We start from the raw sequence: 12,555 nt of genomic DNA on the forward strand, positions 1-12,555 counted from the left end.
GAATGTTGTATTTTCTATTATAATACTTGTAAATTGCCTTGGATAAAGAAGACAGCTAAATGAAATAATAATAATAATAATAATAATAACAAATGTCTTCTCAGCTCATGAAAATTAGTACTATGGTATAATTAAATGTAATTCTGGATGCTAAGTCATATATTTCCTCACAGATACTTTTTAAAACAGTTTTTATGCATTTCCGAAAGGTTAATGAAGCACGGCAATATATCTCTTTTGTAGGTTTAAAACCTAATTGTATAACTAAAACAGCAGATGGATAAAGCACTTTTTTATTTTTCTTTGCTTTCATGAACTGCAAAGTGGCAAGATGGCTTGAAGGATGGAGGAAGTGTGTGTACCTAGAGCTGATAGTACCTTTAGGGAATATAAAAAAACTGAAAAGCCAACAAGGTCTGCTATCTGATGGTGAATAGTGCGCAGAATACCTAGTCTAAGGAAGAATGTAGTAAACAGTTACCAAGAAAGTAGATTTCAGTGTAAAACTGAAGCTGAGTGAGGGACTGTGGCTTGTTTGTCTGCACCAGCTGCTCCGCAGAATGACAGCAGTTACTGTCTTGGTATGGTGATGATGATTGATTGGGAGGAATGTGGCTGCAAATCAATTTCCAATCAGCCAATCATTCAACCTACTGTTTAAAAGAGAGGTGATCCTCAATAACAAAGGGCAGCAGGTAGGGACCAGGTACACACAGAAACATCTCACTGTGTTTTGATGGAAAATAACTTGATTGTGGTATTTTTTGCAAAACCAAACTTGGAAAATACTATCTTGGTCAATAGAATAATTCTTAATCACAGCTCAGCTCTAATACTGATTGTGGCTTTTATAGAGAGCTGTTTAAAGCAGTGAAAGCTTACTGAGGCTGATTGGCTGTTTTATGCATGAGAACCCATAGTACGTCATAACACAGCAATAACGTGCAGAGGTCATTAAAGGGCAGGGGCTCATTGAGAGAGGTCAATTTTCAAGCATCATAGTATTTTTGTGACTGAGAAATGGCACTTTTGGGGCATAACTAACAGGGTCAATAATGTCCCTTTTATCTTTTCACATATTTATTTGTCACTTGTATGTTTTATTTATTTTACATGTAGATTTGATTAGTGTACATTTTATATATTGTTGATGTAACACTTTTTGTTATTGATTTATCACTTTAGTAGCTTCTCCACCCCGTTCACCTTTTTTGCCTTATTGGGTATTGACGAACTGATAGTTTTACGCACCTGAATATAAATAGCCCATGTCTCGTGCAAACTGGATGGCCATCCTGGGGGTTTGTGTCTGTGTGTCCGTCTTTCATTGTGGTTTTGTTTGTGCAGGAGTGGGAACACATGTAGTGTTTGGAACGGAGAGTAACAGAGAGAAGTGAAACAAGCCTGTACATGGACTTTCCTGACGATAAGTATTCAGCTGGCGTAGAGCATGCTTAGTCTTCGTGACGACAGTGGCCCAAAGTGATTTAACCCTCGAAATACCCCAGTTACTTATTCAAATTGCATTAATTGGATAACATGCCAACTTGCTATCTGTGCCATGTTTGCCCGCTGTTTTAATATCATAATCCATTTTGGGACGGGATAAATACATATGTGGGTTGTAGAGGGTTTCCCCCTCTCTGAGAATCAACTTTGAAATAAGTGGCCCAAAGTGATTTAACCCCCAAAATACCCCAGTTACTTATGCAATTTGCGTTCGATTTTCAGTATGTAAATAAGAAGCTAGCTGAGTAAAAAGCCAACTTCAGCATCATGTAATGAAAGCAGTTTAATCTTACTTTAACGGCACGCACATGAATCGTAAAGTAATTAAACTGTTTCTACCCTTCCCTGCTGTTCTGCGCACTGTCAACCCTGGTTAAAGATATAGATAGTGTACCCGATCCGAAGCAAGTGTAAAACTTGCCTGACTATTAAAGTAAAAAATACAAATATTTTAAATCTAGCAAGAAATTACTTGTGTCTTTCCTGTTTCGAGGCCGGTGTGCTCACTATGCTTGCTGAGAGAATGTTTTACTAACCGTTCTTTCGAAAGTAGGGTTTGTGCAGTGGAGAATAACATACATAATAGGCTCAATAAGGGGTATAAATGTATCTAAATGGTGCTGGAACTAACTACAGCCAGTGTTAACAGTACCGGGTAATAGTAGAAAACCATTAGTAAGTGGTTTGTATGTACTTTCTGGTAAACAAACAAACAAACCTCTTTCAGTGAAGGAAACCAAACGAATATTAAGATTTGCTCCAAATTAGATGATGCAAACATACTTAGCCACCTCCACAACAGCAAGGTAAGCTGATCACAGGATGAATAGTAAATCAAAGATAGATGAGTCTTCCATCTCAGTTGATTGTTTGTTATTTTTTAATGTATGGTCAATTTAATGTGCAGTTCTTTTTTTTTTTTTTCAGAGTAGTTGAATTGCTGATTTATTGAGAAAAAAAAACATACATTTACAAGTTATTTTCTCAGATAAATACAGGATTTACACAAATAAACATACAGTGGGAAACATTTGTCCATGAGACAGGAGGGGAGGGATCAAAAGCACTTCCCTGCAGGGACCCTGTAACTATTCCTGGTTGTCGATCAACAGACAAGGAGGATTGATTAGCAAGATGCTTGCTTGCCTACTTCCCAAACTCGCTTCCCTGTAGTGTGTAGTATTTGATTGACTTGCACCATTAGTTTACCTTATAATTTGATTGATTTTTTTTTAGTTATTGGTTCATTCATTTATTAATTTATTGAGGTTTGCTCACAAAAAGTACTTTGCAAATGCAATTTGTATTGCATAATCAAATGTTGCCCCTTGGGTTATTTTTGTAGTTTGGCAAATTTTATAATGATTCAAAACTGAGTTGCTACCACAAAGTGGAAAATGGGTACATCTCTAAAAGATGCAGAGCAAAAGGCATTAGACTGTGACAAACACAATTCAGTTAATGCCAGCTTCTCTCTTTTTGGAAGTGGGAGGATGTTGTGGAGAGAAGAGCCCAGCTGGAGGAAGAAAAGCAGAGCAGTGTTTTAGCTGAAGCTCGCCGCAGACAGTTCCTGGCTGAAGAGATGGCACAGGCCATGCAGCATGAGGACAACCTGAACAGGAGTCAAGGAGAGTCTTTTGGTGAGTCCCCTGCTAAAAAAAAAAAAGACCTGCACACACAACTACTCTTTGTTTAAGTTCAGATCAGGAGGTACTCTGAGAGAAAGATGTAGAACAGTTACTTTAAAAAAAAAAAAAAAAAAGTGATGGATTGTACTGTAACAGAAAACAAGAGTCAGAAAATGTAAGTGAATTAAATAGGTAACAAGTTCTCATATTTGTGTGACACCTGTCAAAATGATGGAGACAGAAGCAGAGAAATCATAAACTCACTTCCCAGCAAACAGTACAGCAATCATACCGTACATCTGTTTGAATTGCGTAGAATCTGTGATGTCCCATTAGATATTTAGCTTATTATCCATGCTATTGCCTGTGATAATGATAAACATTAGATACAAATGTATGGATGTGCGCAAATTTCATATGCTTACGCACAAAATTATTTGAATTGCTCCGAAGTCCAAATTTGAATGAAAATGTTTTGCGATAAGCGTGTCAGGCTTGCAGTCTGCAGAATGTTTCCATTACATGCGTTTAGCTAAGTGTCCAATCCTCAGCAACATTGGCAAAGGACTGCAGTGCCCAAGGCCTTAGTCCTTAAAATATCCCTTTCCTTTTCATACCACTCACCCGGTAATTCCACACTCAGGCATATGGGCACAGCTGACTAAGTGTTATTTATTTCTCATTGATATCAGAAGCATACTTTAACACCCACGATCAGCATTCCATGCTATTGACTACGCCATACAGGTGTGGTAGGAGCAGGGTGTGTGGTGAGTGGGGGTTAGTTTGAAGGGGCTTTCAGCAGCAGTATGAGTAAGGGATTTACCCATGTGCAGGCTGCATCCACAGGCAGCGTTTTGGCCGGCTCCATGCCGAGATTCCCGTCTTCGGGACTTCCAAATATTAGCAAGTCGCTACAATATATTTTTTGTATAAGTATGTTCAATAGCCTACACTATCCTGTGGTCCATTGTTTCATGTCTCTATTTAGTAGCTTATTTACATATTTGTGGGGCTAGGAATGCAACTTCAGGGGTGCCAATGCTACCGATATGTTTTGAGCTTTGGTTCTGCAGTCCATGTGCAGGTTACATTTGAGTGGAGAGTCGTCTGAGGAACGTTGGTATATACTGTACAGCTATGATAGCTGCTTGGCAGAGTATTGTTAACATTTCATTGTTGTGTAGTATTCTAATTATCCTTTTATTTTTTAGTCTTGTTTAATGTGTATTTTATCTTGTTTTTATTTTAGTTTTAGTTTGGTTTGATATATTAATTGAGTTTAATATTCCATTCTATATTTCTTTTATTATCTTAAATTGGTATTAGACTTAGCCTTTTTTACTTTTTATTCTTGTTTTATTGATATTGTATTTTAGTTTGTTTTGATATATTTGTTGAAGTTTTAATAACATATTACTTTGCATATTTTTTATTCTGGGTTGGCATTTAGTTTAGATTGAACTTGATATCCTTTTTACTTTTTATTTTTGTTTAATCTACATTTTATTTGAACTTGTTTTATTTTAGTTTTAGTTTGTTACTTTGAACCAATATGAATAAGTAGAGTAATATTAATAAAAATAAGGTCTTAACTAATTACGAATAGTGTATACTACTACAATATCATTCATAAAACTCATACTAACATTTCTACGTGAAGCAAGATAAGCAGGGAGGAAAAACATATGACAGCATAGCATTTACTCATAAAACTCTATAACAATTTCCTGTGGAAAAATGGGGACAAAATGCATACAGTTCAATAATATTTTCCTGTGGAAGGAATGGGGAAAAATGCATACAATGCAACAATAATAATGCATTTATTTAACTTTGCAAAAACAATCTGAGGCAAGGCATTTAAATAATCACTTCAACTAAGCACTCCGTCTCTAATCTCTCTCGTACTGATGTCTGTCAGTAACTTTCCTGTGTTGCTACGCAACCGAATGCTAACCAATACATATGCGATCCACTGACAGCTAAGCAACTTGTGCACTAGACGTGATGTCACCCCAAGCGTGTCTGTTTGCAAAATGCCAGGATGATGCAACTCTCACTGATCTAGATGTGCAAGCACTTTGAAGTCTCTGGGTCAGACTAGTGTCAGAGTGAAATTTTGTGTCAAAAGTGATTTTACTTGTGCCTATGTTAGTTCAAAGCAGATCAACTTAACGTAACAGAAATCAGAAACATAAAACAGTATAAAGAAAATCTGCTTAAATGTGTAAAAGGTGTAAAATGTAATATGCAAGATTTATAATTATCTCACCTGCTTCTGCTGTTTTTAGATAGAGATTGCTTCTTACAAAAAGAACGATTCAAGTCCAGGTATTGGTTTAAAAATCAGATTCTTTGTTTTTAAATAAGTTTACAAGCGTGGTAATAATAATGTGATTACAAGTTAAAAATGATTATAACATACAAAAATGCATCATTCTTAGACAAACCTGCTATAATCACACCGTATTCCAAGATACTTCTTAAATGCAAATATACTGTTTTAGGAAAACAATAAATCTCAGTGACTAGTAGGTTAGTAGATTGGTCCCAAATTATTAAATAACAAACATAAGAATATTTGCTAGAACGAAACGTGTTCTGCTCAAAATGTAATCCTCTAAAACAGTTATACAAATTTAGATATATTTGCATTCAAACAGTTTTGTCAGAAATGCCAGTGCATTAATTAACAGTTTCAGAAACAGCACTGTAAAATCAATTCGAAATATGTACAAACGACTGTTGGGACCAAATGAATTATTTGTTCTGAGTAGTGAATGGAATCTGTACATAAACTAAAAATGTCTTGTAATTTTAAAATCACATTTCTAATGAGCCTTTAATTACAAATTATTGTAAATGGTTTAAATTATGATATTGACGTTTCTGTGAATGCAGTTCATTATGATAACATGATTTGACTTATAGGTCACTTCATCCTGCCGGGTTTGTGTTTGCCATAGTCTACTGTATGTAGCATGCTATAAGAAAAAACAGAAAATGTGGTAAATGAAGACAAACTTTATTTTTTATAATGCATTAGTTAAATCATAAAGCTTACTTTAAATCGATTTTATTCTGAAACAGTATCCTGAAAGAAAATCTCAAAAAAATGTCCATTGCTACCTACAGCATCTTAGTTTTAACTCCGTGTGACAGGCTGGCGAGTGGATAGAGGCCCAGAGACAGACTGCAGACTAAAAGGGCACAAGGGCCAAAACAAAAGTATTTAAACACAAATAGAAAAACACAAAAGACTTACAAAAATAAAGGTTTCTAGGCTGGGCGATGCCTTCACTGGATCAGAAAATGCAAAAACCAAAAAAATACCAAGCACAAACACCAGCTTGCTTTCTCATCTCCCTCCTCTCCCTAATGGGCAGCTGAGGTCTCTTTTTATGAGGTGGCTGGGTGCTGATTGATCATTAATTACTCCAGTCAACCCCAGCCACCTGAACACAATAAACCCAGGCAGGTAGGGGAATTTAACCCCATCCCTGCCAATCTATACAGGGCAGAGCTGTGCCCTGCCGCACCCTGCTTTTGGGGGACGTGGACTTTCACAAACCCTGTGCATGCATTCAAGTAGAGCCTATTAATTAACCAGAAATAAATGAACTGTATGCCTTCCAGAGAGACTGAGGGATCTAAGAGTGAGATCTCCACGCTCGGCTAGGAGATTACTGCCAGAGCCTGTTGCTGTGGAGCCCAAACCTCGAAACCTCTGTCTAAACGACAAGTCTTCAGATGATTCATCCACTCACTGTAAGTGAAATTATATGTGCTGTTCGAAGCCACAGAGTTAAACCTTTCTAAGTTTAACCCAAATATTTTTGTATTTCCTTACTGCTATACCTATATGCATTCCTTAACAAGAAGTGTAAATACTATTGAATTTTGTTGTTCACTCAGTATATGGTATTGGGAGGTGATGTGTACAGTAAGAGCTGATGCTATATTAAAGCTTCTACCATGTGCTAAGTTAACCTCTTTTTTTTTTTTTTTTTTTTTTTGACAATCTAAGGGCTCCTTCATGCTCCTTGTTAGTCTGTAATTATAGCAACTAGTTTTTCATTTAGCAAAAAAATTGTGAAAACTTGGATTTGTTTTATGCATTTGTTTTTAGAATTACTTAGAAGGTTGAGAAATGTGCATAATGATTTTATTATAAAATTTGCAATTATAATAAGTTGCAATTTTGCTGTGCTTGTGAAGAGTGTCCAGGATAATGTCACACAAGCTTAATGTCGTTTTATTTATTTGTTCCCCTTTTGACGTTCTGTGATGTTTGCTGTCATTTAGAGTGCTTCTGATGCTCCAGTACTGCGTTATCATCTTTGTCTCAGGATTCACACTGAACAGCCTTCCTCATTCCTTTCAAACCGTGTGACAGTGTGACCTTTCAGCTCAGCTGTCCCAATCTACTCTTCACACATATATGTAAACACAGCGCCTAGAGAAAGTCTACACCTCTTTCAAAATGTTCACCTTTTGTTGCAGTATAGCCTGGAATTAAAATGCATTAAAATAGTTTTTTTTTTTTTTTTTTTTCATTGATCTACACATCTTAACCCACAACTTCCAAGTGAAAAAATATTCTAGAAATTTGTAGAAAATTAATTAAAAATAAAAACTGAAATAGCTTAGTTGGATAAGTGTCCACCCCTGATGTAATAGCAATCCTAAATTAGCTCAGGTGTAATCAGTCGCCTTCAAAATCACACACCAAGTTAAGTGGCCTCCACCTGTGTTTTAAATTTCAGGATAAATTCAGCAGTTCCTGTAGGTTCCATCTGCTGGGTCGTGCATTTCAAAGCAAAGACTCAACCATGAGCACCAAGGTGCTTTAAAAAAAACTCAGATACAAAGTTGTTGAAAGCGACAGATGAGGGGATGGGTATAAAAAAATATCACAACGATTATTAAGAAGTGGAAGGTGTATGACACCACCAAGACCCTGCCTAGATCAGGCCGTCCCTCCAAACTGGATGACCGAGCAAGCAGGAGACTGATCAAAGAGGCTACCAAGAGGCCAGTGGCAACTTTGCAAGAGCTACAGGCTTTTATGGCCAAGACTAGTCAAAGTGTGCAGGTGACAACAATATCCCAAGCACTCCACAAATCTGGCCTATTATGGTAGGGTGGCAAGAAGGAAGTCATTACTCAAGAAAGCCCACCTTGAATCCTGTTTTGAAGTATGCAAACACTCAGGAGATTCTGTAGCCATATGGCAGAAAGTTTTGTGGTCTGGCGAAACTAAAATGGAACTTTTTGGCCTAAATGCAAAGCGTTCTGTTTGGCGCAAACCCAACACAGCGCATCACCCAAAGAACACCATCCCTACTGTGAAGTATGGTGGTGTTAGCATCATGTTATGGTGATGTTTCTCATCGGCAGGGACTGGGGCACTTGTCAGGATTGAAGGGAAAATTAATGGAGGAAAGAAAGCTGCAAGAAAACTAGGACGGAAGTTCACCTTTCAGCATGACAACGACCCAAAGCACACAGCCAAAGCTACACTGACTGGCTAAGGAACAAAAAGGTAAATATCCTTGCGTGGGCCAGTCAGAGCCCTGACCTAAATCCAATCAAATGTATGGCATTACTTGAAGATTGCTGTCCATCAACACTCCCCAAGGAACTTGACAGAGCTTGAACAGTTTTATAAAGAAGAATGGTCAAATATTGGCAAATCTAGGTGTGCAAAGTTGGTAGAGACCTATCCCAACAAACTCACAGCTGTAATTGCTGCCAAAGGTGCTTCCACCAAGTATTAACTCAGGGGGGTGGAGACTTATCCAATTCTGATCTTTGTTTTGTATTTTTAATATATTATTTTTGTCTCAATAAAAACTTTTTCCCCTTAAGTGTGGAGTATGGTGTGTAGATAAATGGAAAAAATCATCATTTAAGTGCATGAAACACTGAGGCACTGACACAACAAAACGTTAAAAAAGTTTAAGAGGTGTAGACTTTCTGTAGGTGTGTGTGTGTGTGGATGGTGAGTAGGTGGGACCAGCCAAGTTTAAAGACCATTTTGTCACATGATTTAAATGTAATGAGCAAGTCTGTTCAGTCAGACAGTTACAGTTTTTCAGACAAGCACACAGATATTCACCACAGATATTGACTCCATACTGAATCAACAGAACCCAGTACCAATCCATAGTTTCAAACAAAAAAAATGAAAAGGCAAAAACTTAAATAGTATTTTTTTTTTTAAAAAGTCAAGTTTCACCACATAAAGCTTGGTTGAAGATGTCTTTTCAATTTAAAATACATGTTCTGTGACATTAAACAAATTTAAAATGAAGTAGCTGTAAATGCAGTGTGATTTTATTGCACTTTTTTTTTTTTACTCCTTAAATAAGTTTCAGTACTGTAGAAGGTAGTGCTCGGTGTTGTATATTGCTGTGTTCAAACTACTGGATTTTTTATTACCCAAAGGAAGATATTTATTTATTAATATTCAGTATGCACTTCTGAAATCCCCAAGGCTGGAACTAAAGAAACATGCCTTTTCCTATCTTGGCCCAGCAAACTTGAAAACTTTCCCAGCCAACCCTCAACCCTCATGACACATTTCTTCTTTTTCTTAATTTTGAAATCGTGCCAGGGGTGATTTACACATGACTGTTTAATATGTTTGTTTGCTGATTATACTTTTGACATTGTGACCAGTAGCTTAGGGATGCAGGACTATATATTTATTTAGTTTGTTTTATTTGGCTCTTCAACTTGTTTGACTGTGTGCTGCTACTGCTGTCCTGCCAGTTGTCTTGGAAATGCATCGCTATAATCTCATGAGTTTACGCCAAGCAAAATAAAAACTGGATTCAGTCGGAATGTTCTTTTCTTTCCAGTTTCTTTAGACAGAGGGAGAAGCGACCTAGAAACCAAGGAGCGTGAACTGATGATGGATGTCCGAGAGCTCCGGCAAAAGCTTGCAGCCCGGGCGAGGAGCAGAGTCCCACCAGCTTGTTCATCCATCACACAAAACTGAACTCCGATTTCGGTTTCCCCTTGAGAGTACAATTACTTTATTGTCTATTAAAAGTAATAAAGTAAATTTATATCCAACTCTACACAACTTGCTGTAATTCAATTTTATTGCACACTCTATTAGTCTGTCTCCTTGGCAGTCAAAATAGAGGGATGCAACCACACAATTAGAACATTATTTCAGTTGAAAAGTGTGAGAAAACAAACGGCATCCAAGGGTGTTTTTTGGGGTTTTTTTTTTAAGTTAGGTACAGATAGAGAATGGATTGAACTGGTACGATATCGCTTTAATACTGTTTGTTCCTTGGGCAGGCAATGAAAAGTAAGGCTTCCCATTGGCTGTTGCTAGGTAGCAGTAAATTCTTGTACTTTGAAATATGGCAGGCATTTCATGTGTAAATATGCTGACCATGTGGCTCCAGGTTTTTTAACTCAATTCTGTGTTGAGGTAGCTTTTTCTTCTTTATTTTTGCTTTTTAACAGAAGCAATTCTCCTGGTCTTAAAATAACTAATGAAGTAATTATTGTTTTATTTTTTTGCCTCTCTATAATGGAACTGGCACACTGACTCCAAATTCCTAGCAGATCTAACTTAAAAAAAATATATATCCAGTAATTTATTTTTGTAACATTGAACTCTTGAGTATACGGTTTTTTTATATTATTGTAATGCATTAAAACACACTTTGGTGGTGTAATAAATATACCCTTGTCTACACTGAATTGTCTTTTTCTCGGGAGTGGTGCTAAAAATCACAATGTAGCTGAGATCAGGATTAATCCCACAGTGCCAGGACAAGTATGGTAGTTTGGTCTCAATGGCAATGTTTACAAAGACTTTGGGCACCCATGGATCAAAAGTGTGTCAAATTCGCAGGATAAATGGAATCATCATCATCTTACTAAGACAGAAATATACTTTAACTCCTGTAGTCCAGTTGCAAGTTTCATGTTAAGAAATCCTAATCCCACATCAGAAGAAATAACCAATGACCAATGAAACCGAGGAATGAGGCACAGAGCTACTGTACTTCAGTGCTTCCCACAATTGTCAAAAGTACATTCTTGAACTTCTCTGTATAATCTATTTATACTGTACATTTATAAATCTAAATCACTATATAGATATATATAGATATAGATATAGACACCCTCTGACTATCGCTGATAAATATAAAACCTTCATTTCCAGTCCTTAAGATCGTAGAATTGAATCTCCCTGTTTGAAAGTAATTTTAATATGAAGTTACTTTTACATCTAGATAGCCTAGTAGTACTGGCAGTAGTTTTTAATTGTCCAGATTACCAGATGTTTCCTTTATGAATGGATGCACTCTGAAACACTTTCAGAAAAGTTTGTGTGTATGTGAATAGGGGATTCATGATAAGCTGCTTATCCTTTCCTGCTTGGTAGCATGTCACTATCTATAGAAACTGAGGGAGGATTCATGCTGTTAGGAATCCTGAGTTCAGCAAAGACAGCATTAACTTTGTCTTTCTAACACTTTTCACATACGTTATTGACATACTGATGTAATGTATTTCTCCCCCCCCCACGTTACTAAAGTGCCTGTTTGTAATTTACATATGTATTAGTAATTGCTTTAATGAAAATACGGAAACAATGTTTACCACAGATGGTGGTGGATATGTACTGTATATTTTTTAAGAAGGTAATGTTGGCAGACTGCTTGTTCTTGAACGTTTTGACCTAATTCTTATCCAATTGTGATAAAACTTGGTATTGGCATTACTAGCTGAAGTAATTGAATAACTTATGCTCAGTACCTTGATAAAGTTCTAAATATTATGTTTACACTGGAACCCAATTGTGCACCAGGATATGTGAATTCATTATGCCCTTTCTACTTGACATAAGCACTCAAAATTTGTATATACATTTTAATTAAGTAGCGTTAACAAAGTCTATTGCTGTAGCACTTAGCGGTTGTTTTATGATTGCACAATCTTTACTTTGCATTCAGCATTATTTACTCTGGCATTAATTCCTTAGTTCAACATGTCTATTTAGCTTGGGTAACTAATGTTTTGAAAGTCTTTGTGGTAGAGTTGTATGATACCACAAATGATAAAACCCCCTACTATCATTTTGTCACCATGGTTACCACTGCTTACCATTTAAGGTATAATGATTTTTATTTTTTTTTAAGCTTAAATTTGTGTTGGGCTACTGTGTATTCTTGTTTAATTTGGTAATTATATGCACATTAGGCTGACTTTATGTATAGTGTGTGAAGTAATATTGTGCAAACCTCTGAAAATAATTTAAGTTTGGTTACGGGGGAAAATGACATGTTGGCATGACAGGGGGAACGTAGTTTGTAATATATTCAAAGTGACTTACTCAGTTTAAACCAACTTGATACCTGGCTCTAGGATGTATGCGTCA

At 36.5% G+C, this 12,555-nt stretch overlaps 1 protein-coding gene across 3 annotated transcripts in view; it reads left to right on the forward strand.

Moving 5' to 3' along the window:
- tbc1d31 (TBC1 domain family, member 31) overlaps positions 1-10,853 on the forward strand; it is a 32,517-nt gene extending 21,664 nt beyond the window's left edge. The window contains exons 20-22 of one of the 3 annotated variants that reach the window (XM_041245681.1): positions 2,996-3,149; positions 6,777-6,908; positions 10,007-10,853. In XM_041245681.1, the coding sequence (XP_041101615.1) occupies positions 2,996-3,149; positions 6,777-6,908; positions 10,007-10,146 (426 nt within the window). In that variant the 3' untranslated portion in view covers positions 10,147-10,853. Of the gene's footprint in view, positions 1-1,347; positions 3,150-6,776; positions 6,909-8,540; positions 8,678-10,006 lie in introns of those variants that run through there. The other 2 variants (XM_041245682.1, XM_041245683.1) reach the window with 2 other exon arrangements.
- The last annotated feature ends 1,702 nt before the right edge of the window (positions 10,854-12,555 follow it).

Source organism: Polyodon spathula, chromosome 3 (genome assembly GCF_017654505.1).
Source record: "Polyodon spathula isolate WHYD16114869_AA chromosome 3, ASM1765450v1, whole genome shotgun sequence".
Taxonomy (NCBI): Eukaryota; Metazoa; Chordata; class Actinopteri; order Acipenseriformes; family Polyodontidae; genus Polyodon; species Polyodon spathula.